Here is a 27,057-nt window from a genome sequence, read left to right as displayed (position 1 = left end):
TTGGCAGATCTCTTCCCAAGTCAGACAAACCCTGGAATCCCACTCCAGTGTCTGCATGGCAAGTTCTCTTTCCCCAGGAGGTGTTTATATGTGTCCTGAGACCTCTTTTCATCCAAGCCAGAAGGACAGAGACTGAGGATTGGGTCAGAATGAGGTTACACACAGCTGGGGCAGCACGCACTCTCCAGGCTAGACTCCATGGTGGTGAGAATGTTCTGGATGAGCCACACCATAGTCTTCTCCCCTTACCACTGTCCCAGCAGAAGTGGGGAGTGGTGCTGAGTAGCCAGAAGGGCTGAGGTTGGAAGGCTGCCTAAAGGGCTTCTCTCCTTTTCAGTGCTGTCCCTGCTATTTTGCCATTTCTGTGCTCTGGAAAACCAGCTGAGTGTGTCACTTACTAATCACACTGAAGTCCACTGATGAAATGTTCTTGTGCCCAGCCTCTTTTCCAACTGCTACCTTCTGGCCAACATAGGCACTTCTGCTAACCTCTGCTCAAGGCTGCCGTCTACTGGGTATCATTCACATTTATTTTATTTTATTTGAAAGGTGATGTTACAGGGAGAGGAGGGAAGCAGAGAGAGGGAGAGAAAAAAGAGAGGGAGAAGAAGAGGGATCTTCTCTCTGCTGGCTCACTCCCCAGATGACTGTAATGACTGTGGGAGGAACAAGAAAGACAGGAACCAGAAGCTTCATCTGAGTCTGTCACATGAGTATCAGGCGTCCAAACACTTGCTGCTTTCCTAGGTACATTATCAGGGAGTGAGATCCTAAGTGGAACATATGGGATTTGAAATTGTGACCATATGAGATGCAGATATCACAGGATTGACTTCATGTAATACTCTACAACTCAGGCCGCACCTATGACTTAAAATCTTAAAAAAAGAGATTTGTTTATTTTTATTGGAAAAGCAGATTTCACAGAAAAGGAGAGAGAGAGACAGAAAGATATATCTTCCATCTCCTGGTTCACTGCCCAGATGTCCTCAACAGCAGTGCTGAGCTGGTGCCAAAGACAGGAGACAGGAACCTCCTCCAGGTCCTCCAGGTCTCCCATTGAGTCCAGGTTCCCAAGGCCTTGAGCTTTCCTGTACTGACTTCCCAGGCCACAGTCAGGGACCTGGATCAGAAATGGAGCAGCCAGGATTCAAAGTGGTGCCCATATGGAATGCTGGAGCTTATAGGTGGAGTATTAGCCAGTTGAGCCATCACTCCAGGGCCACAATATGACTTAAAATTTAATTAATTTTATTTTATTTGAAGGGCAAAGAATGAGAGACAAACACAGAGAGATTTTCTAACTGCTGGCTCATTCTTCAATGCTCATAGTAACCAGGGCTACACAAAGCAAGAACATGACTTAATGATTGTGCAATTAATTTAGAGGCTGGGAGCCAACATTTCTGTCTTATACCACCACCCCGCAAAAAAAAAAAAAAAAAAGAAGGGGGAAAGAAAGAAACCAGAAATAAAAGACAGGAGAAGCAGACTAGAATAAAATAGAAATTATCAGACTATGTTGTATATAATGGTAGTACATTTCTGTGTGCTTCATTTAAGATATATTTATTTATATGTACATAAACATAAATATCATTATTCTATACACATAGAGGATGGCATGGTGATTAAAAGTACAGACTTGGCTCCACCAGTTTCAAACTTGTGACCAATGGGAATTAGCCACAATTATCAGGTATGCAGCTCCAATTTTGCTGATTTCTCATCTTAACAGCCCTCTATTTCATGGAATCAGGTAGATGCTTGAGCTCCTGTTGTTATGTCCCAAATCCAGCGGCCTAGAGAGGAGAGCTTGTGGTCAAGAACTGATATTAGCTCACTGTTCACCAGTAGAATTGACCCGAGGTTCAATATTGGAATATTCCTGCACCAGCTAATAAATAGCTGATGATTGCTTAAAGCCCAAATGTTACTTGGTTCTTTAAATTTGTTTTGTGTGAAATAGAATAAGGATAAGTAGTTGAAGTGTCTATCAGAAATTTACAGTGGAAATTCAATAATACACATATTCTGATCAGAGTTCAAAATTCAATAAAATGAAGTCATCGTTATGTTTCAAATTTTTTTAATCATTTATTTTATTAATATGAGAAGTAGAAAGGCAGAGTCAGAAACAGAGACAGAAAAGGCCACGGGCAGAAACTTCCCATCCACTGATTAACACCCGAAATGCCCACAACAACCAGGCCTGGGACAAGCTGAAGCCAGAATCCCAGAATTCCATCTGGTCTCCCATGTAGGTGGCAGAGACCCAACTACTTCATCAACCACAGCCGTTACTTCTGCCTCCCAGGGTGTGCATTGGCAGGATGCTTGAACATGGGGTGGTCGCTCATTCAACCCAGGCACAACAGCATGTGCTGTAGATATTTCACTTAGTAAATAACCACTGCTGCGAACATGGGCTCCTGAAATCATCATCAGTAGCTACATTTTATAATGAAAACAATGTAAGAAAATAAAGCATGGCACCAGAACTGAAGATAGTATTGAAGGGCAATCTGATATACAGAACAGTAAGCATTGTTACTGTTTTTACTCATACGAGAGTAATGACAAAAAAAGAAGTAATAATTCTAATATTCCATTTACTAATCACTTTCCAGCTATGACATTTTGGGGCGTGTTTTTTGACTGCTTTTTTCTGCAATCTTTCTTAATCACATTGCCACTGTCCATCAGTGTAGGGACATTTGTCACTCACAAGATCATTCATCACTATGTTGCTTTATGTACCTTCTGTCCACAGCATGTCTTGCTCTCTGACTGACAGCCTGGCCCTTCAGACTGAGCAGCATCAGCACCAGAAGAGATCTGCTGGCCCCTCACCCCCAGGCTCAGCCTACCAGAGAGTGTGGGAAATGTTTGCTAAGCAGCCCAGGGCAGAAAGGGATGAGTTCCTGCAGGATGCTTTCCCCCAAGGCTTCCTCTGGGGCGTCTCCACAGGAGCCTTTAATGTGGAAGGAGGCTGGGCTGAGGGTGGAAGAGGGCCCAGTGTCTGGGATGGATTTGGGCTCAAGCAGGCTGCCAAGGACAGGGCCACAGCGGAGGTGGCCAGTGACAGCTACTACAAGTGGGCCTCTGACGTGGCCCTGCTGCGTGGCCTCCGGGCTCAGGTGTACAAGTTCTCCATCTCCTGGTCGCGGATCTTCCCCAGTGGGCGCGGGAGCAGCCCCAGCTCCCGAGGTGTCGCCTACTACAACAAGCTGATCGACAGCCTGCTGGACTCCCACATCGAGCCCATGGCCACGCTGTTCCACTGGGACCTGCCTCAGGCCCTGCAGGATCAGGGTGGGTGGCAGAACGAGAGTGTGGTGGATGCCTTTGTGGACTATGCCGCCTTCTGCTTCTCTGCCTTTGGAGACCGTGTGAAGCTGTGGGTGACCTTCCACGAGCCGTGGGTGATGAGCTACGCAGGCTATGGCACCGGCCAGCACGCACCGGGCATCTCGGACCCAGGACTTGCTTCATTTCAGGTATTTCCATCTCTGCTGTTCCACTCATGCAAGGAGAGGGGGTATATGGCTGGAAGAAAGTCGGTTATCTGTTTCCCCTTCCCATCCACAAGTCTTAACTTGTTTTTAAAGCAGTCAGAGGGAGGGAAAGAACCGCAAGTTGTTGGTCACATTATTTTGTCCTGACGCCATGCTTGCATCCTCAGAACAACTCTGAAGGGTGGGGCTAGGAGAATAAACCATGTGATCATAGAGACAACACTAGCAGGTCACCATTTAGAAGACAAGCATCCAAACCTAAGACTTCTCGGTCCTGAAGCAGGAGTCACATGTCAGTTGGGACTTTTGGTGTAAGTGGCAAAACAGCTCAACAGTCCTAATTGATTCTCAGCAAGGAAAGAATTCATTGTTTCAGGAAACTGAAAACTGAGTGATTTTTTTTTAAAGATTTGTTTGCTTTTATGAGAAGTCAGATTGCAGAGAGGAGGAGAGACAGAGAGGAAAATCTATCAGCTGATTCACTTCCCAAGTGCTCCAACAGCTGGAGCCGAGCTGATCCAAAGCCAGGAGCCAGTAACTTTTCCCAGGTTACCCGTATGGGTTCAGGGTCCCAAGGCTTTGGCATGTCCTCTATTGCTTTCCCAGGCCAGAAGCAGGGAGCTGGATGGGAAACAGGGCCGCCAGGATTAAAACCACAGCCCATATGGAATCCCGGAACATATAAGGCAAGAACTTTGACTGCTAGGCCAGTGCCAGGCCTTAGAGTTGTTTTTGATGGATGGTTTGAACTTCTCTCTCACTTTTTTTTTAAGATTTATTTATTTTTATCAGAAAGTCAGATATACAGAGAGGAGGAGAGACAGAGAGGAAGATCTTCCATCCGATGATTCACTCCCCAAGTGACTGCAACGGCCAGTGCTATGCCAATCCGAAGCCAGGAGCCAGGAACTTCCTCCAGGTCTCCCACATGGGTGAAGGGTCCCAATGCTGTGGGCTGTCCTCAACTGCTTTCCCAGGCCACAAGCAGGGAGCTGGATGGGAAGTGGAGCTGCCTGGGTTAGAACTGGCGCCCACATGGGATCATCCTGGCACTTTCAAGGCAAGGAGTTTAGACACTAGGCCACAGCACCTGCCCACACTTTTCTTTTTTTATGCCTTTATGGTGAAATTCATCAAAATCTTTTTGTTTAGGGGTTTTTCATATGCCCTGACTGATCCTGAAATATTTTTATGACAGCTTTGGTGATAAAGTCCTATCATGTCTCTACTTCATTCTTGCTTTTATTTATGAGAATGTTTCAAAAATTTAATGGAAAAATGAAATTAAAAAATCAGTTTATTTGGTGCCAGAAATTTTAAAATATATGCCAATGTCTTTCTTTTGAGCTTTTGGGAATCCTTCATATCAGGTTAATATAACACAATTGCCTTAGCTCAGGTTGTTAGAATACCTTATCCTGGAGACAACAGATATTTATTTCTCACAGACTTGAAGTTTGTGAAGCTGGAGATTTAGGACCAGCTTGGTCAGGTTGTGGTGAGGCCTTTTCCTGATGTGTAGGGAGACACCTACTTGTTGTCTCCTCATATGATGGGGAAGGTGAGCAGGGGAAAAAGAGACACAAACCAAATGCTCTAGTTTCTGGTCTTAGCAGCCCATCAAGAGAGAGACAACCTCATGAACTCATCTAAAGCTAATTACTTCCAGAAGGCCTCGTTTCCAAATACCACCACATTGGAGGTTAGGGCTTTATAGGATTTTTAATGAATGACAACTATTGTAAACTTTAGTCTTGTGTTTAAGGCACTGTCCCAATGAACCTCAATTTAGTGCTCAGTATTTACTTGACTTTGTATCAGCAGCAGTTTTAGATGATATTTGAACATCACAGTGACTGTTTCTGATGACTTGTGTAATATTCCATAGAGCACCCAAACTGACACTGACTAGTTCAAAAAAAAAAAAAAAGTATTCCAGACTTTTGGAAAGGTGCTAAGTTTGCCATTGGAGTTTAGAATCCGTTTAAGGACTCAGTTTTTTACTCAGAGTTTACTGTAAGGCATATTTTGGTATGAAATTTGCCAAAAAAGGAAAACAAGCTAAAAGTTAGTAGGATTACTCCTGCACTCCAGGTTGTGGTGTGGTACAATCTACACTCTAATCAGTGATCATCCCAGTCAGATCCTTAGTCACTGCCTGCAAAGAAGCTGAAGTTGAGATCAGATTTTCCAAGTTTTTAATCCAAGTTAGGGGCAAAATCAAGCTTGATTTAAAGAGACTTGTTATATTCTTGACAGATCTGTTTTACCCACATTTTCCTGAAATGTTCCACCAAGAAAAGCTGTTGGCTTATAAAACCATGAGTTAAGTCCATGAAGAGATTACTGGCTATTATATTTCTAACAAGATTTCATTCACTCGAAAGAAGAACAGGTGGGATAGAAAGAGTGGTCCCCTCCCTTGTGTGTTACTTAAAACAATACTATGCATGAAGTACTAATTGGTCAATCAGCACTTATTTATTAAGCACAGTGGCAGAACAGCATTGTGGATGCCAACAACAGATCTGACACCAAGACTGCCTGGATTTTGTATTTTCACTTTACAGATTAACATGATCCTTACAGAGTTTTTCCACACCTCTAGGTTGTACTTTTCTCATCTTTAGAGTGCTACTATTAAGTGTAATTTCATATGAGGAGGTTGTGAGAATTATAAAAGAATTCACTTAGGGTACTGAGTTGATACCTGTCAAGAAATGAATTTGCATCCTGAGGTACCAGAATAGAGGTTATCTATGTCCCAACCTCACGTATGTGTAGTAAAACCCTTGGCTATCATCAAGCCAGCTGTTGTGATAAAGAGGAGGTGATAGAAGATATTATTCTCAGATCCAGGTTCACCATTGTTTAGAGAAGAAAACTACACATGAGATCTGAACAATATTGTAATTTTTATGTGGAACAGTATGGGAGAAAGATTTCCCCAATTTAACAGCATACATGAGTTCTTGACCATTTGTTGTTGCCATGATATTAGCTAGACATAAAGCTATCTCTTGCTGCAAATAATTTGTGGGACCAAGTAATAGTTTAGTAGCTAAGAAAAACACAACCAGATGGGGCTGCAGGCTGGTACAGCCTCTATGGAAATCAGTATGGAGAATATTCAAACAACTCAAAATCAACATACCGTATGATCCAGCAATAGCACTCCTAGGAATATATCCAGAACAATTGTTTTACGAGAAACCAACATGCACTCCTATGTTCATAGCAGCACAATCAGTAATTGCAAAAACATGGAAGCAACCAAAATGCCCATCAACAGAGGATTGGATAAGACAGCTATGGTTCATCTACTCCATGGAATACTACTCAGCTATTAAAAAAAAACAAAATGCAGTTCTTTGTGGCCAAATGGGCCAAACTGGAAACCATAATGCTAAGGGAAATGAGCCAATCCCAAAAGGTTAAATACCACGTTTGCCTTAATTTAAGATGATATGATGTTATGTATAACATACTATGTTATGAATGTTATATGTTGTGTATAAACTAAAATTGAAATATAAGTGAGGTGGTCACTGAAGGTGGCTAGGAACTCGCATTTACTTCTAACATATTGGTTACTCATTACTATGTCAATTAATTCCATAATGATGTAAATTTTTGCTGATGGTATGTTGGAGCTTTCAATTGACTGGGATGATACTCTGCTGGCTCTGTCTTCAGACCAGAGAGGGTATACCTAAGAAGCCGTTGAACTTGACTGGACAATAAGATGCTGGACTCTATGTTTGGTATACGCTTGCAATGGGGAAATCTCAACTGAACTTGAGCTGTGGTTATGCAACAAAGTGAAGGAATCCACCATGGTGGGAGGGTTTGGGGAGGGGTGGGGAGAACCCAAGTACCTAAGTAACTGTGTCACATAATACAATGTAATTAATGAATTACAAATAATAAATAACAAAAAAAATACTGGAGACAACAACAACAACAAAAAAAAAACCACAACCAGACAGTCTAAGAACAATTCATGGCACAAATGATCTGAGGAATGCACTTTATTGGAGTAATGACTTCACTGCAAAGGAAAGAGAAACTAGCTTCACGTTTTCTGAAGTGATTGTTGATTCTCTTCCAGTTGAAAACGCTGCTAAGGACTGTTATGTTTTAATGAAATACCAACTCGGCTTGAAGGATGTAGGAAGTTTGTAAGCAAAACCCAGAAGACATTATATTTGGTCTCCTGATTGGCTCCTGAAACATATGCCAAACAAGCCTAAACTTTGTAATCGTTCAAACACAGATGAACATATATTAAAAAAAACAAAAACAGAATTTGCTGAGCAGTAGATGCTCAATATTTTATGTGTTTTTTTTAATATCATGCTATTTGTTGATTTTACTGGCCTGTTGATTTGTTGAATTTCTGGATGATGTCAGTGTTAAATTGCTGACATTTGTCAATAGTGTTGATTTATTGAAATTGTTGACACTATTTGTCTTACTAAGATTGTTATTGCCTTATTGATGTTGTTGAAAGTGGAGGTGATGTTAATTTATTGTTATTGCTAGCATCAGTTTATGGTTGTCTGGTTGACATTATTGATGATATCACTGGCTTGTTCATGACTTGATACTCTTTTGATTAGTGCTGCTGCTGTAGATACTTTGAACAAGTTGCTATCTTTACTGGTTTCTTAATATTGTTGACATTGGTATGAATTTGATTATGTTGTTGTCAGCTTATTATTAGCTTCTTAGTCCTGTTGCTATCCTTGCTGTTGATACTGAGCACTGTTTTTCCTCCTTTCTTCCACACAAGGTGGCTCACTTGGTCCTCAAGGCCCATGCCAGGACTTGGCACCACTACAACAGCCACTGTCGCCCACAACAGCAGGGGCAGGTGGGCATTGTGCTGAACTCAGACTGGGCAGAACCCCTGTCCCCAGAGAGTGCTGAGGACCTGGCAGCCTCTGAGCGCTTCTTGCACTTCATGCTGGGCTGGTTTGCACACCCCATCTTTGTGGACGGAGACTACCCAGCCGCCATGAGGGCTCAGATCCAACAAATTAGTGAGCGCTGCCACAGTCCTGTGGCACAGCTCCCTGAGTTCACTGACGCAGAGAAGCAGCTCTTGAAAGGCTCTGCTGATTTTCTGGGTCTGTCTCATTACACCTCCCGCCTCATCAGCAAGGCCCACGAAGACACCTGCATGCCCAGCTATGATACCATCGGAGGCTTCTCCCAGCACGTGGACCCTGCATGGCCTCAGACCTCATCTCCTTGGATTCGTGTGGTGCCCTGGGGCATGAGGAGACTGTTGCAGTTTGTATCCCTGGAATACACAATGGGAAAAGTTCCAATCTACCTGGCTGGGAATGGCATGCCAGTAGGGGAGAGTGAAAATCTCCTCAATGATTCCTTGAGAGTAGACTACTTCAGCCAGTACATCAATGAGGTGCTCAAGGGTAAGAACCGTGCACCTGCTGGTACTGCCTGGAGGGTGGATGGTATTTGTGCAAGTCTTCAGAGACTTGTTTAGTGAGAAATGAAGACACAAAGGCAATAGTAGCAGTAGACCTGGGGATTCTGTTACCTTGATCTCCTAATTCTGTTTCTCAAAGGCCCTGATCCTTGAGTCCATGTTCTTACTCCTTTCTACATCTTTCCATCTGATCCTGTCAAGCCATGAAAGCTCACATTTGACAATTCATTATTCTGTAAATCTTTCTTGAATTGCTATTATGTTCCAGACATTGGGTAAGAAAATGGAGATAAAGTATTGAAATATCACACAAGTCTCTTGAAGAAACAAACGTACTGTGCAGCTCACTGCCTCTGGAAAGATGTTTTGTTAGATTTTATTTACTTTTTAATAGGGAATATGTCATTATTTGATGTCAGAGTTACCAAATGTAAATAAGGAAAAACAAAATTGCATTACAAAGGAAGTGATTTATGTAGTCTATATGAGACAAAGGCACAAGAAGGGAGCACATCCCTTCTGATACTTCTTTTATGACCAGGATGCTTCTTTGAGTTAAGGATTATAGCTCTTGAAGTAAACTGATGTGTTGTGGGAGCCTTGTGGATTTTCCTTTATTATCTTGATAAGTAAGGATTACTTTGGGTAGTAAACCAGAAATAACAGAAACTTTACTCTCTCAGCTATCAAGCAGGACTCAGTGGACGTTCGTTCTTACATCGCTCGTTCCCTCATTGATGGCTTTGAAGGCCCTGCCGGCTACAGCCAGAGATTCGGGCTGTACCATGTCAACTTCAGCGACACCAGCAAGCCCAGGACACCCAGGAAATCAGCCTTCTTTTACACAAACATCATTGAAAAGAATGGTTTCCTCACCAAGGCAGTAAAGCAGCCGCTGCCACTGAGTTTAGTGCGCCTGCCTCCCAGAACCAGAGCCTCCTCTCTGCCATCAGAGGTACCCTCCCAGGCAAAAGTGGTTTGGGAGAAGTTCTCCAACCAAACCAAGTTTGAAAGAGACTTCTTCTATCATGGCACTTTCCGGGATGACTTCCTCTGGGGCGTGTCCTCTTCAGCCTATCAGATTGAGGGAGCTTGGGATGCTGATGGCAAAGGCCCCAGCATCTGGGATAACTTTACTCACACACCAGGGAGCGGCGTGGCAGAAAATGCCACTGGGGACATTGCCTGTGACAGCTACAACCAGCTGGATGCTGACCTGAACATACTTCGAGCTTTGAGGGTGCAGACCTACCGCTTCTCTCTGTCCTGGCCTCGGATTTTCCCAACTGGGACAAACAGTTCTATCAACAGTCGTGGTGTTGATTATTATAACAGGCTGATTGATGGCTTGCTGGCGAGCAACATCGTCCCCATGGTGACCCTGTTTCACTGGGACCTGCCTCAGGCCCTGCAGGATATAGGAGGCTGGGAGAACGCTTCCCTGATTGAGTTGTTTGACAGCTATGCAGACTTTTGTTTCCGGACCTTTGGTGACAGAGTCAAGTTCTGGATCACCTTTAATGAGCCCACCTACTATGCATGGTGGAGTTATGGCACAGGGGAATTTCCCCCAGGGGTAAGTGATCCAGGCTGGGCACCTTACAGGATCAGCCATGCCCTCATCAAAGCTCATGCTAGAGTCTATCACACGTATGATGAGAAATACAGGCAGAGCCAGAACGGGGTCATCTCTTTGAGTCTTGTTGGAGAATGGGCAGAGCCCAAGTCACCAGATGTCCCGAGAGATGTGGAAGCCACTGACCGCAAGATGCAGTTCACCTTGGGCTGGTATGCGCACCCTATTTTTAAAACTGGAGACTATCCTGATGCCATGAAGTGGAAAGTAGGGAACAGGAGTGAACTGCAGCACTTAGCCATGTCCCGCCTGCCAAGCTTCACTGAGGAAGAGAAGAACTACATCAGGGGTACAGCTGACGTCTTCTTCCTCAATACCTACTCCTCCAAAATTGTACAGCACAGCACACCTGCACTCAACCCACCCTCCTACCAAACCGATCAGGAGTTGAGCGAAGAGGAAGATACCTCATGGCCTACCACAGCCATGACCAGAGCTGCAGCCTTTGGAATGCGTAGACTGCTGAATTGGATCAAGGAAGAGTATGGTGACATCCCCATTTATATCACTGAAAATGGGGCAGGGTTGGCAAATTCAAGACTAGAGGATATTGAGAGGATATTTTATTACAAAACCTACATCAATGAAGCTTTGAAAGGTATGTGAGGTTTCAGTCTCCCTTACGGAATCTTCCAACATTCTGTATCATGTGTGAAATGCTTTAGCAATATTCTTTATGAACCATTAAGCAATCCCAGCATCAATTTTTTCAGTCTTTCCCTCATTCTTGTGGTACTGCCATGTAACATATTCTGGTCTAATCCTAGAGGTAAAATACAAGCTGCTTTGCCCTCATGTAACTCATATTCTAGAGGGTTCTCTGTACGCTAGAATAAAAAACTCTCCTCTATGCCTCTGTGCTTACTCTCTCCAGTAGACCTAGGCTCTTGAACTTGAAACATGTCTCTATCATTAAAAAAGTTAATTTTGTGAAGATTAGTCCACAATACTTGGTGTGGGCTCATCAGAGAAGGCAAAGAGTAAAATCAAAATGATGCTCCAGTCCTCTTACAGCACAGGTCACTTAATGTGCAAGTTGATGGTTTAGAAGCATTGCTTTGGGTGGAAGAGCCAGCACATTGCTGGGCTTCTTAGGCTTCTTGCCTGCTGGGGTAATGCTCTCTTCTCCCTGGAATGTTCTCAGCCTACAGGCTCGATGGGGTCAACCTTCAAGGCTACTCTGCCTGGTCTCTGATGGACAACTTTGAGTGGCTCCGAGGCTACACGGTCAAGTTTGGCCTGTATCATGTTGACTTTGAGAATGAGAACAGGCCTCGCACAGCAAGAATCTCAGCCGCGTACTACACAGAACTCATTACCAACAATGGCATGCCGCTGCCCAGTGAGGATGAGTTTGTGTACGGACAGTTTCCTGAGGGCTTCGTCTGGAGTGCGTCTACTGCTGCATTTCAGGTGAGGTTTTCGGGGCAGTGCACACTGTTTACTGATTAGCCACTGTGTCCCAGGCTCCTGCTTGCTGCTGCGGTTGGCGCAACAAGAATAGGCATCTCTACATCTCTTGTAACCGCCTCTGCCAAGGAGGTCTGCCATTTCTTTTTATGGATAGTCTCTCTTCTTTTTATCCCCAAATTTAGTCCAACCAGCACAGTTAGATTTGCTGTCTTGAGATTCGTTATAGTTCCTGGTGAAACAGGTAAGGCCTAGACAAAAGCATAAGAACAAAGACATGCAAATGTGAATAGTCTCAAATGGACACATTGATTTCCCTCCTAGTAGAGAGTTTCTTGTATGGCAAAGATCAGTGGGGAGCTATGTGCATTTCCTACCTCCATTTATCTTTACTGATGCAACAGTGGGCTGTGTATGCTGCTTCTGGAGCCAGGGCAGGGCTGGTGGTCTGAGCTGAACTGACTCAGGGTGTTCTACGCCCATAGGTTTTTCTCATTGGCCATAGTGGCCAAAGATGTAGATATGGGTACCTACTCGCATACAACCACATTACCAGGTTATCATGAAAGTTGTATATCAAATTCTGCCCTATACAGATAGTTATTGACAGAAAATCAAGTAGCAGTAAAATATAAATACTATTCATGTGTTATGTGTGTTTTTTTAAGGTTTATTTTTATTGGAAAGTTCGATATACAAAGAGGAGGAGAGACAGAAAGAAAGATCTTCCATTCACTGGTTCACTTCCCAAGTGGCCACAATATCTGGCGCTAAGCCAATGCTAAGCCAGGAACCCAGAGCCTCCCCTCAGGGTCTCCCATGGGGGTGCAGGGTCCCAAGGTTTTGGGCCATCCTCAACTGCTTTCCAGCAGAGAGAAGACACCTCTTTCAATCTCTCCTTTTCTCTCTGTTGAAATTTGCCTTTCAAATAAAAATGAATAAATCTTAAATTAAAAGAAGGAAAAGAAAGATACAAAGAAAAGAAATAGCTTGGATTTGAACCAACCCTTCCCCATAGGATAATGTTGTTGCAGGCAGTCACTTAAAGTACTATGCACTGGCCCAGCACCGTGGCCTAGCAGCTAAAGTCCTCGCCTTGAACGCACCGGGATCCCATATGGGTGTCGGTTCTAATCCCGGCAGCTCCACTTCCCATCCAGCTCCCTGCTTGTGGCCTGGGAAAGCAGTGGAGGATGGCCCAAAGCTTTGGGACACTGCACCCATGTGGGAGACCTGGAAGAGGTTCCTGGTTCCCGGCTTCGGATCGGCGCAGCACTGGCCGTTGCACTCACTTGGGGAGTGAATCATTGAACGGAAGATCTTCCTCTCTGTCTCTCCTCCTCTCTGTATATCTGACTTTGTAATAAAAATAAACAAATCTTTAAAATATATATATGTAAAGTACTATGCATAATGCTTGCCCCACTGTTAGAGTCTTCAACTCTGCCCATCCTAAGGGCATGGCATATCTATATCTATATATCTATGTCTATATCTATGTATATATATCTATATATTGTTTGTTTTTTAATTTTATTTTTAATGATGGCTACAAAGTTGATCAGGGTGGGAAGGATCAAGGGTTAGGGAAAAGTGGGCATAATTTTTGTTTCCAATTTTTATACTTCTTCCTGTTTCTGGGGGAAGGGAGGAGGTAATGAGATGAGCCATGCCCAGCCTCCCAACCGCACCAGCACCCAGGGATGGGGAAAGGCCACCCGATAACAACCTAGGATCCCAATGTGGTGCACTCTCTGAGGGTTCTGCACAAGTGGTTTCAGTAGTTCTGAAGCTCTCAATCTTGCCAATGCAAAGATGAGGAAACCCTTCCAATGTCCATTGGCTGACAGAGTTGACCTTACAGTCTCCATTTGACCAGATGATTGCTGTCATTGGTACCAGATGTCCTCTCAGGCCCCAATGGGCTACCATATCCCCCATGTGCATAAGGGGCTACCGTCCACTGCTCCATCTTTTCCACTGAGGAGGACCAGCTCTCGCAGGCTGGCTGATGGACCTGGCACCTACTACACAGGCGAGCCAAAGAACCCAGGTCTGGTGACCCAGGTCCTACTGGACTGCACACCCCCAGGGCTCATGGGTACCCACCATGCAGGTGCATATCTAAAAATATTTTAGCTGACTAAAAGGTTGAATTTTTAAGTTGTCATCAGTGAGCACTCATGTCTGTTCATCATGACAATCAACAAGTATAATTCTCAGTATAGTGACATGGAATGTTCTAAGTAGCAAAGTATGGAACAGGAATTAGAATTGAATGAAGTGATTATCGCGTAGGTTTCCTGGTTAGAGTGCCAACTGATCCCTCATGATTATGTGTGTGTTTGTGTGTTTTTAGAATACATTTATTTGTGACTCTTTTCAGAAAAAAGTCACACAAATAGTACAGGACACTTCTGTATATCCCCATCACACTCTTCAACTCTACAACATTTTACTGTATTTGCCTTACGTTTTTCTCTCTGTGTGTCTTCACAACGTTCATAGACAATGAATCTTCATGGATGTGAAAATCTTTACACAAAATAAATGAATATTTTAGTTTAATTTTCTATAAGCTTTGTGAAGTACTTTCACATGTGTGTACACATACAAGTTATTGAAACAGGTTTTCTCACATGTTAATTTTTCTCACAGGTTAATTCTAACCCACGTATTTGTCACATTTACATTTCCTTCCTCTCATAGTGAGAAATATGGCTATTAAGGTATTCACTCTGGCCATTTATCTGACCAACTTCTCTGCATTAACTAATCTCCCAACCAGTCAAGTCTCCTCTTCAGCCCAGATAACCTTGCTGGGAGCCCTGCCACCCTCGTGGCCACCATGTACAATAACTTTAAAGTGCTGTCACTGGGCTGTATCCAGCCACATGCCACTCCACATATGCTTAATTGTTTCAAAGTAAAATACAGAAGTTGTACTGTCAGACTGTGTAAATTGAGAGGTCAATATTATTCTAGTGGCTTGTGGCAAACAGAGGGATTAAAAGAGGAAATTCTAAAACAGTAACATGGATCCTGCATAGAAATCTTTTATCTTGATGAGAAATTCAGCTTTCATGCTATGCATGATTGCAATTTATTTGAACATGTTTCTGGGAGGGAAAAGTGTGGATTCAAGATTTTGTTTATTCTAACCTTTAGTGAGTGCCAACTATATACCAGACACTGCTGCATGCATCACTGGGAAAGCCTAGACATTCACAACTGTGAAGCACAGTGTGATGAGGCAACAGGTGTGTAGAAAGATGGGGGATCTCAGAAAGGGATGGCCAGAGAAGACTCCTGAGGTGGTGAGGCTGGGAAATATCCTGACGTGGCACTCACTCACAGAAAGAAAGGACTGTCTAAGGGCTTGACTTGATGACTTAATTTGATCATGTCTTGTCATCTTTAAGATTGAAGGTGCATGGAGAGAAGATGGCAAAGGCATTAGTATTTGGGACACATTCAGTCATACAGCACTGAGGATTGAGAATGATGACATCGCAGATGTGGCCTGTGACAGTTACCACAAGATCGCTGAGGACGTGGTCGCCCTGCAGAACCTGGCCGTATCCCACTACCGCTTTTCCATCTCCTGGCCCCGCATCCTGCCTGATGGAACGACCAACTACATCAATGAAGCAGGCCTGAAACACTACGAGCAGTTCATTGATGCACTGCTGGCTGCCAACATCCAGCCTCAGGTGAGGGTGGGCACTGGCAAGGCCTCAGGGAAGTCCACAGGCTGTGGGGCTGAGGAGCAAATTTACTCTGAAAGCCAAATGCTGCTCTCACACTTAATGATTCGATTGCCATTAATTTCCTATGGCACAGAATTAAGCAAGAATAAGTTTATTCTTGAGTTTTATTCCCCATCCTGACCAGTTCCCTTCCTTTGAAGTAATTTATCCTACCTCTCCTTGTTCCACCCCAAGAGGGAAAAAAAAAGCCTTTGCATTTTTGTCTCATAATTCATTCTCAGTTTTGCCAGAAGTTATTTGTGCTTCCCATGAAGGCACAGTGGATAGCTGCAGATCTGACCTTTTCACAGGTGACCCTATATCATTGGGACCTGCCCCAGGCGCTCCAGGATGTTGGAGGCTGGGAGAATGAGACCATTGTGCAGCGGTTCAGGGAGTATGCCAATGTGGTGTTCCAAAGGCTGGGAGACAAGGTGAAGTTTTGGATCACGCTCAATGAGCCCTTTGTCATGGCCTACCATGGATATGGCACTGGGCTATATGCCCCAGGTAAGGGTCTCAGGCCTTAGGCAAAGAGTTACTGTTTGGCTCCATCCATTCAATGTTGACATCTATGTATGTGTTTTCAGGGATTTTCTATAGGTCTGGCACTGCTCCCTACCTTGCTGGCCACAACTTAATAAAGGCTCATGCTGAGGCCTGGCATCTGTACAATGACAGGTACCGGGCGAGCCAAGGAGGTGTGATTTCCATCACCATCAACAGTGAATGGGCTGAGCCCAGAGACCCAGCCAATCAAGAGGATGTGGAGGCAGCCACGAGATACGTTCAGGTCTGTTTTTCCACTGGGTGCTACTCTTACTCTTGTCCATTTCCCCTTCCTTTAAGTGTCTAATGGAAGATATAATGTGACTGAGAATCAATTGTTCAGGACTATAATTTTGTTGAGTTGGGCAAAATCGTATTACCTTTTTTTTTTTTTCTTCAAATAAGGTTCTTGGTTTGTTGTAATGCAAGCAGTAAATTCATTGGGCTTATGATTGAAGTCTTGACAAATTATGTGTATGTGTAACTCTGCAGCAAATGTAACATTGGTCTGAAGTAATGGAAAGTCCATCTGTTCTATCTCTGCTTTGGCTACTAGTTACTACTAGTCAAGATCCACTACTCTTGACTGCAGTGACAAAAGGCACCACTAGGTGTCATGATCTAATTTCATGTGCTCCAACCTAAGAATTTCTTAAAACAAGGCTTGGGATTCTATTACATGATAGTCCCCTATTTTACCAATTTCATGAACTTAAAATAAGCATACATCTCTTCTGCTTGTGTAATTTTGCCCCTGGAAGCAGAGACACTAAGAAGGGTCTCTCTTGGGCCCAGCGGCGTGGCCTAGCGGCTAAAGTCCTCGCCTTGAAAGCCCCGGGATCCCATATGGGCGCTGGTTCTAGTCCCGGCAGCTCCACTTCCCATCCAGCTCCCTGCTTGTGGCCTGGGAAAGCAGTTGAGGACGGCCCAATGCATTGGGACACTGCACCCGCGTGGGAGACCCGGGGGAGGTTCCGGGTTCCCGGCTTCGGATCGGCGCGCATCGGCCCGTTGCGGCTCACTTGGGGAGTGAATCATCGGACGGAAGATCTTCCTCTCTGTCTCTCCTCTGTATATATCTGGCTGTAATAAAATGAATAAATCTTTAAAAAAAAAAAAAAAAAAGAAGGGTCTCTCTTTACAAGATCACTTTGTGCTTTTGGTTCTCCTGAGGAACCTGCAAATTGTAGAATTTGTGACCCTTTCAGGGAAACTCCTAGAGCTTTGTTTTGCCAAACACTTCCCAGGAGAGCTCAACAGATTAGTGAGACAACACTAATAAGAACTTTCTACGATGCTAGTCAGCTGGGATGTGCTGCAGCAAAAAGAGCACATTCCACATTTCACATCCCAGATATGGTGAATTAAAGCTATTCTGTTTTCTTCCAAAATCAAAACCCCAGCCCTCAGGAGACATCAGTCTGTGCTGTTATTACATTGAGCACCTGACTGGTGGACTGTGACAGTGTGGTCCAGGACCATGACAGACATAACTGCTGGTAGAACCCTTCTTCCACAGAAAGCCGTGAAGCACATTTGAGCCTCTTGTGCTAGGCAGTGTGTGCTCTGGGGTCTCACTGCTGCCTGGAGTGGAGGTTCTCCTCACCGCACATTCTAGATACCAGCTTCTCAGGTAGTGTTCGGGTGCTGTGTACCCCAGGATAAGGATGGCCCTGATCTCAAATCGGGAAATAGGTTCTACACTGTGGGGTTATGAGCCCAAAGCCACTGAAGAGTCATCCTTTGGCTGGGAAAAGAGGAAATAATTCCAGTTCAGGCATTTCCTGAAAATTCTAGTTGCTCCCTATACCGTGATGAGGAAGGACCCATATTGTTACTTTAGCTGCTCTAGGTTAAAAGAGCAACTCAGGGGGCCAGAAGCTTCCAGTCTGTTCCTCTGCATCTCAGGTTCTTTCTGACAGAGGCCCAGGAAGATGGCAGTGCAGGGCCAGTACCCAGTCTTCTCACCTCCAGCTGTAACCATAGAGACCAGGACAGGGCCCTCAGTGAGATGGCAGCTTTACAGGCAGACCTGGGTGGTAAGACCTGCTGGTACCTTGGCTGCAGCCTGCACAGGGCCACAGAGGAGAGGCAACATCATGTTCCCAAGTTGGAGAGCAAGGCAGGAGGTTGTGAGAGCAGCAGCTCGTGAACTGGGCCATCACTGTCCCCTGGTGGCTTTGTTGGGATGCAATGGCTGACTGTCCCCCAATCCTTACCTTGCAGTTCATGGCTGGTTGGTTTTCAAATCCGATTTACAAGAATGGAGACTACCCCGAGGTGATGAAGACACGGATCCTAGAAAGGAGCTTGGCTGCAGGCCTTACTGAGTCTCGGTAAGGTGCCAGTACCAAACAGGGCATGTGTGGTTGTTGGTCAGAGGTGTGTGTGTCTTTGTGTGCTGGAAGGTAAACAGGGTCACATATGTGGAGGGCTGTATCCAGCGCCCAGCTCTCCTGTGTGCCTGACAACAGGCAGCTGCTAACTGTTACCTTGCTGCAGAACAGCCAGGACATTGGTCTTGAGAGCACCCACCTCTTAACAGCCTTACTTACTACCTCACTCCAAGCATGATTTCCCCAGCCCATGCTTGGCAGTTTCATCCCTCATCGGGGAATCCAAAGAGCCTCCAGGGAGTGCCAGAAAAGTGTTTCTGATCACTCAGCAGCAGGGGGCAATGGTGTGTACCAGGACACCCCCTTCCTGACTCACCAGGCCTTCCTGTGCAGGAAGAGATGAGAACATCCACAGCTCACATTTGTGAGTGTTCTGTTGTATTCTCATGTAAGGATGAGTAAGCTTGGGGCTTGAGTACCTGCCATAGTCAGAGATGGAGCTGGGATTTGAAACTGACTCCAGGGCCTATACTCTGGTTTGAGATCAGTTCGTTTGTATTTGGGGTGTGGTTTGTGAAAGTGTCCAAGGCACTGTCAAGGGTCCTGGATTCCCTCACTAGCAAGTGTGGACTCAGGAGAGGAGGAAACCCAAACCACCCCCAGCACCAGAAGGACTCAGAGGGGGAGAATGCAGCAATAGAAATAGTAAAGGCTCTCATTTCTGTCTGAAAATGATGGAGCCATCCCAGAAGACATGCTTGTGGTTTTGAAATACTTCTTACAGGGTAAATATGTTAGTGTTAGAAGGAAATACAAAGTATGTTTGTGGTATGTGGTAAAGGTCAACTCTTAGTTTCATTTTGCAGACAGGAAGTTAGGCTCTAGTCACATCGGTGGGCGGAGCCTCAAGTGCACACTGCACTACCTGAAAGATCCCTCCTCCTTCCTCCCAGGGCCCCCAGTCACTTCCCCACCCTGCCCCTGACATTGTCACCTGAAGCGTTTGATTCTTCCTGAAGCCCCATTTACTGGCTGTTTCTGCCCAGGCTCCCAGAGTTCACAGAGGAAGAGAAGAGGAGGATCAACGGTACCTATGACTTTTTTGGGTTCAATCACTACACCACTGTCCTCGCCTACAACTATGACTACCCCACAGCCTTTGCCTCTGTTGATGCAGACAGGTAAGTCTTCTAACAGGGCACCTGGAGCAAACTTTGGAGAGGGCAGGAAGTTGCTCTTTAGTCCTACTCTTTATGCAGATGCCTGTATTGCTTCACAAATTGTTTTGAAGATGCTCATCAGCCAGTATCTCAGTTGAAATATCCAGCAGCCTAACACTGATACAGTGCTAGGGTGTTTCAGAGCCTCCTCTTAGGGCATATGTGTTTGGTTTTAAAAAAGTAGTTCCAATAAAACATTTTCTTTCCCTGGTCTTCCTGTTTTTTTTTTTTTTCCAAATTGTCTTCATTTTTCTAATGTGTTTTAGTCAACATTAGTTCTTTCTTTTTTCTTTTAAAAAGTTTACTCATTTGAAATACAGAGTGAAGAAAGAGAGGTAGAGAAATATATCCTCACTTGCTGCTTCCCCAAATGGCTGCCTTGTCTTGTGTTGGTCCAGGCTAAAGCGAAGAACCTTGACTCTATCTTGGTATATCATGTAGGTGGCTGGGGCCCAAGTATGTTGAGCATCTTCTGTTGCTTTCCTATTGCACATAGTTAGATCAGAAGTAGAATACCCAGAACCTGAAACAATGCCCTGATATGCGATGGATGCCAGCAGCTTAAGCCACTGTATCGTAACACTGACCTTTCCTTCTTCTGATTTTGGTCCATTGAGTCCCGAATTTTCAATTCTGTAATTTTTTAAATGAATTATTTATTTTGAGAGACAGAGTTAGGAAGAGAGGGGGAAAGGCAGAGTTAGGGAGAGAGGAGAAGAAAGAGAAAGAGAGAGAGATCTTTCATCTACTGATTCCAAAAGCAAGAGAGATCTTTCATATACTGGTTCACTTCCCAAGTCACTGCAGTAGCTAGGACTGGATCATGCTGAAGTCATGAGCTTCTTCTTGGTTACCCAAGTGTCTGGTAGGGGCCCAAGTACTTTGTCCATTATCCACTGATTTTCTAGGCTTATTAGCAGGAAGCTGGATCTAAAGTAGAGGAATCGGAACACAAACTAATGCTCATGTAGAATACCAATATAGAAAGTTACAACTTAACCAGCCACGCTACATATAAGATTTATTCTGCAAATGTTTTAACAATGTAATACTTACTTTAAGGTGATATATGTACTGGTCAATTTAAGTCTTTATGGGTTTGCTATATAGAGAATGAGGGGACATAATGGGTTAAGGAAAGACCATAGTGTTCTTTTTTGTATTATACAAATAATATGTGTTTCTGATGGGAGCATCAGAGAACAGGCCTGGGGTAAGCATTTGGAGCAGTGGTAAAGATGTTGCCCAGGATTTCCTCATCCCATGTTACACTGCCTGCTTCTAGTCCCAGCTTCTCTGCTTCAGGTTCATCTTCTTATTGTGCACCATTGGAAGCAGCAGGTGATGGCTCAATTATTGTGTCCTGCCACCCCCATGGGAGATCGAGGATGGGCCCTGGGCTTCTGGCTTCAGCTTGGTTCAGTTTTTGGTGGTATGAACGTTAAGGGAATGAAAGAACAGATGGAAGATCTCTATCTACCTCTGTTTCCCTGCTTTCAACATTAAATGAAAATATACAACAAATTTGTTTAAAAAAGAATATGTACACATATATGTGGATTTTTTTCACAAGAAGATTTTCACTCAGTAGCTCTGAATCTATCAGTTCGTTCTTTCAAAATAAGATCCTACACTCGCACACCTTCACTGCACCCTGAAACCACCCCAGTCAGGCTCACTGAGAGACTGCAGAAAACAAAGTATCCCTGTTTGTTCTGCATCTTCCTCCCCACACAACACTTGGTGCCTCTCAGTCCTGGACCTCCCTCCCCAGGAACCCCATGTGACCTTACAAAAGCTTCTCATAGTCTCATTGAGTTCAGCTGAGAATGCTCAGTCTAGGCACTGATCACACATTTCCTGAGTGATCTGGAGGTAAGAAGCAGCTAAATGGCTGGTCTTAATGGGACCGTGGGACTTGGGATATCACATATTTATACACACCCTGGCCAGCAGGCATTCCTGTGGTGTAAGTGTTTCTTGCTTTGTCTGTTACTGGAGGGAGAGTTCAGTGTCAGGGACACTTAAACACCCCCATCTTTCTGCAGCTGGTCATCACACAAGTGAGGGTCCCACTTGTGGCCTGTGTGGGTGTTCACAGACAGGTGACCCAGGGGAGCTGCTTCTCTGAGGACACAGCACTTGCATCCCCAGGAGGACTGGAGCTGGTGACACTCACAGCCACTCACGTCTAGTGTCAAGTGTCACCTGTGAACAGGGACCACAGTCAAGACCTTCCTCTGCACAGGCAGAGAGCTCGCAGAACAGAGAGCTTCCAGGGCTTCCTAAACTACAGTAGCACTGGGGAGGGCAACTGGAAGGGAAAAGAGGAGACTCTGAGGCAACTTGGTGCTATGACTCGGAGTCTGGAATGAACTTGAGACTCCTTTGGAGTAAATCCTGTTGTGGGAAAAGGGTGTCTTAGAATTAACAGAGCAAAACCTAATCTTTAGTTTTTGAACTTGAAGGGGAGTTGCCTCCATTGCAGATCGCTCTTGGCCAGACTCTGGCTCCTTCTGGCTGAAGATGACACCTTTTGGCTTCAGAAGGATCCTGAACTGGATAAAGGAGGAGTACAACAACCCTCCAATTTATGTGACAGAGAACGGGGTGTCTCATCGGGGAGACTCATACCTCAACGACACCAGCAGGGTCTACTACCTGCGCAGTTACATCAATGAGGCACTCAAAGGTAGGCCAGCCCAGCCCTTCCTCTACACTCTCCTTTCCCTGTTGGAAACACACACCAGCATCTGCAGGAGGGGAGTGCTCACGCCCACCCACCATAACACATGCCTGGTGTTTTCCTTCCTCTAAGCTTAGCATGCCAACCCATTACACAATAACAAGAAGGTGTTTCATCCTGGCCTGAGACATCTGCTGTCCTAGCCACTCTGTGAGATCTGGTGTTTCCAGTTATCAGTGCCTTTTAGAAGCCAGACTAGACAGAGGACGGGAAGAATAGGCTGGGCAGTTTGCTACATGTAAGATATTCTATTCCCCAAATTAAATTTTAAGATTCTTGACCCAGCCCTAACAATTTGGAATAGGACTTTCAGTAAGAGTAGGGGATAGTAATGCTGAGTAAACAGAAAAGGTAAACTATATACCAGATAAAGGAAATAGCTACAAAATCCTGTCTAAGCTAACATATACTTCATCTGAATGTATTAAATTTGAGATTTATTTATTTTTATTGGAAAGGCAGATTTGCAGAAAGAAGGAGAGACAGAAAGACAGATCTTCAATCTTCTGATTATTTCCTCAGTGGCCCCTATGACTGGAACTGAGCTGCTCCGAAGGCTGGAACCAGGAGCTTCTTCTGGGTCTCCTGTGTGGGTGGCAGGGTTCAAGATTTGGGCCATCTTCTGATGTTTTCCCAGGTCATAAGCAGAGAGCTGGATTGGAAGTGAAGCAGTTAGGACACAAACCAGCACCCATATGGGATGCCAACACTTGCCGGCAGAGGATTAGCCAATTGAAAAATCATACCAGTCCTAACTCTGTTTTTTTTCTTTTCTAAGATGTTTTATTTGAAAGGCAGTTTTTAAAAAAAGATTTATTTATTTTTATTAGTCAGATATACAGTTGTGGCCGCTTCCTCCCCAAGCAGTCACAACAGCTCCGATCCTGAAGCCAGGAGCCAGGAGTCTCATCTGGGTCTCTCACGTGGGTGCTGGGTCCCAAGGCTTTGGGCCATGCTCAACTGCTTTCCCAAGCCACAAGCAGGGAGCTGGATGGGAAGCAGGGCTGCCAGGATCAGAACCGGCGACCATATGGGATCCTGGCGTGTGCAAGGTGAGGACTTTAACTACTGCGCTATAGCGCCAGGCCAAAAGGCAATTGTAAGTCCCAGATTCACTCCTCCAATGGCTGCAGTGGCTGGTTCTGATCAGGAGACCAGAGCTCAAACTGGATCTCTGCCATGTGTTTTAGGGACCTAAATGCTTCCAACTTTTCAGTTGCCTTCCCTGGATCATGAGCAGGAAGCTGAATCAGAACAAGAGCACGATGGATTGGAAACAGAGCTCCAGTACAGAATAGAGGCATTTACAGTTGAAAACGTTGCTCAGTGTGCTGTAATATCACCCCATGGGAGCCTTTATTTTCCATAGGAGAGATCACAAACATTCTAAGGCATGAGATTAATGTCTTGCAGTTTAGAGGGGAAGAAGAATACAGATCATTCAATGGGATTAGTTCATTGTGCCTGTGTGGTGACTCCCATTCAGGGTTGAGCCTTTATAGAAAGATACTGGATGGGCCTGGTGTGATAGCCTAGTGGCTAAAATCCTTGTCTTGAATGTGCCGGGTTTTAGCTGGGCACAAGTTCATATCCGGCTGCTTCACTTCCCTTCCTGCTCCCTGCTTGTGGCCTGAGAAAGCAATGGAGGACAGCCCAAAACCTTGGGACTCTGTACCTGCATGGGAGACCAGGAAGAAGCTCCTGGAACCTATATTCAGATTGGCTCAGCTCTAGCTGTTGCAACCACTGAGAAGTTAATCAGCAGACAGAAGATCTTTATCTCTGTCTCTATTTCTCTCTGTAAATCTGCCTTTCTAACAAAAATGAAGGAACCTTTTTAAAAAAGATACTAGTTACAGTAAAGTGCACACAGTTGTCACCAAGAGCCAAGCCCAAAGTTCACCTCCACCCACAGTGGGGACAACTGTGCACTGAGCTGGCAGCAGGAGCCTTGAAGGGCAGACTGTAGAGACAAGGACAGCTCACACCTGGCCCCTGTTTGCGCAGCTGTGCAGGATGGGGTAGACCTTCGAGGATACACAGTCTGGACTCTGATGGACAACTTCGAGTGGTACACAGGCTACTCCGATAAGTTTGGTCTGCATTTTGTGAACTACACTGATCCTTCTCTGCCAAGGATCCCCAGAGAGTCGTCCAAGTTATATGCCTCTATAGTCCGGTGCAACGGCTTCCCTGACCCTGCAGAGGGGCCCCACCCTTGTCTCCTGCAGCCAGAAGGTGAGAAGGGGCCGTGGGAGGGACAAAAGGCCAAGGCTGAGGGGCCTGGCCGAGGGCTTCTTTCAGCCTCTCTTCTCCAACTCATTACCTTCCTCGCCAGTGCCTTCAGTCCCTCAACCAGTGTTGAGACACTGCTGGGATGCAACGTGGACACTTGGTCTCGTGTTATGCCCCAAACCTAGAGCCTTGGAGTGGGGACAAGCAGGTCTAGATTCTTCTTCCAGTCACCCCCCTCTCCACTGACTTGCTGTGTGAGCTTAAGGAAAAAACTAGACAGATGCCTCTGGGAAGTGGGAAGGGGCAAACACAAGCACTGGGAAAGTGCACTGAGGGCCTGTAGAGAGAGGGGCCCAACATGGGCTGAGAGGTGGGAAGTGTAAATGACTATGCAGATATTATAGTATAGTATAGTATAGTATAGTATAGTATAGTATAACTGCTTCATGGGCCATTAGAATCAAAAATTCACTCAGAGGCTCTTGGCACATGCCAACAGGGGACAGGCATCGTCACCTCAGCAAGGCCTCACCCCGTCTGTGTGAATCTCACCCTGAGAACCCCAAGTGCTCGAGGGGGCTTGAGAGGGGTCCCTGCCTCAGCACTAGAGCACTAACTGCCCTCTGTTGTCCTGTCCTAGACTCCGGCCCCACCGAGAGCCCCAGCACAGAGGATGTGGTCCAGTTCCTGGGGCTGTCACTCATCTCCACGGAAGCAGAGACGGCTTTGTACGTCCTCTTTGCTCTCGTGCTGCTTGGAGTCTGTGGCCTGGCATGTCTGTCATACATGTACTGCAGGAGGTCCAAGAGCAAGAAAGCACAACAGAACCAACAGGAATTGAGCCCTGTGACTACATTCTGAAGTCACGCAGACCTGCTTTCTGTCTCACCACTGTGCCGGCCACAAAACACCTCCATCCTTGTGTTCCCTTGTTAGAGATGACTTGGATCTCAAGGGTTTTGAGTTCTGGTGGAAATGGGAATGTCTGCACATTGCCCCAGTACTGGGAGCTCTCTAAGGCCTCTGAGGGACCTGCTGCAGGCCCTTCTGGACATGTGCAGGTACTTGGACATGTGTAGACAATGGGATGTTGGACTGTCTGACATTATACCAGCAATGTTGGAGCACACTTAAATAACAGTCTGATGGAAGTGCAAAAATCATTCGGGAGAGGTATGGGGGAATCCCAGACCCTTTGAAATTTTAATGTAAAATTCAAAAATTCAAAGTAAAAATTCAAAAAAATGTATAACATCCAAAAAAAAAAGGAAATGTGCAGGTACTCAACTGGTCCAGTGGGCTCTGAACCACCTAATTGAGTTAAGCAGGCTGGTGTAAGTGTTAGAATTTCAAAAGGTGAAATCCTGAGTAAAAAACCACAGAAATCCTCTCATAAGAAGAAGAAATCAAGTGTACTGGGATAATGGGCTATACTTCATCTCCTGCTCTCTTCAAGCGCCCCTCTAGCCTCATTCTTGGTTTTTACCAGGAAGTGAAAGCACTCTGTCCAGTCTCCAAATATTGTGATAAGTTGTGATAAGTCTCCTAATATTGATAAGTCTGTGATAAGTTGGGCACACCAGAGCTAAACAGCCACACATATCATTTGGGTCTTTTCTCAAACTTGCCATTCAAAAATGACTTTCTGTATACTTTATACTCATTGGGTAGACACCATTAACATGAAGAGATATCATTTGTTCCATACTCAGCTCCACACATTTAAACATCCCCCTTGCTACCTACTGTGTTATCCCTGGATCTTCTATCACATGACTTTGTCTTATTTGAAAGGCTGAGAAACAGAAATGGGCAGAGAGAAATGTTTCATCCACTGGTTAACTCACTAAATTCTTGGAACAGTTTGGGTTGGACCATCTTGAAGCCAGAGGCCCAGAACTTAATTCAGGCCTCCCACTTTGGTGGCAGGGATCCAACTGCTTGTGCCATCACCCACTGCCTACCAGAGTGCACATATGCAGGAAGCTGGAGTAGGAAGCAAAACTGGGGTACTAATGCAGACACTCTGATCCATCACTGGCAAGCATATTTTGGAGACAGCAATGTAAAGCATATCTTCTGCACATGTCTATAAATTCAAAAAACATAACCAGAGCATTCATAGTAACAGAGAAGGGTGTAATGTCCTCAATCCACTTGTCAGCATTAAGATACTCATGGTTTGAAAACACTATAGAAA

The 27,057-nt window shown here is 45.0% G+C and overlaps 1 protein-coding gene across 2 annotated transcripts in view; it reads left to right on the top strand.

The window, feature by feature from the left end:
* Window positions 1–22,155: 22,155 nt before the first annotated feature.
* Window positions 22,156–27,057, top strand: part of LOC101519868 (lactase/phlorizin hydrolase) — a 73,616-nt gene continuing 68,714 nt past the window's right edge. The window contains exon 1 of one of the 2 annotated variants that reach the window (XM_058664441.1): window positions 22,156–22,568. In XM_058664441.1, coding sequence (XP_058520424.1) covers window positions 22,554–22,568 — 15 coding nt within the window. In that variant the 5' untranslated portion in view covers window positions 22,156–22,553. Of the gene's footprint in view, window positions 22,569–24,722; window positions 24,861–27,057 lie in introns of those variants that run through there. The other variant, XM_058664442.1, reaches the window with a different exon arrangement.

This window comes from Ochotona princeps, chromosome 5 (genome assembly GCF_030435755.1).
Source record: "Ochotona princeps isolate mOchPri1 chromosome 5, mOchPri1.hap1, whole genome shotgun sequence".
NCBI lineage: Eukaryota > Metazoa > Chordata > Mammalia > Lagomorpha > Ochotonidae > Ochotona > Ochotona princeps.
Note: the sequence above shows the minus strand (reverse complement) of the source record. Positions and strands in the feature narration are given on the sequence as shown.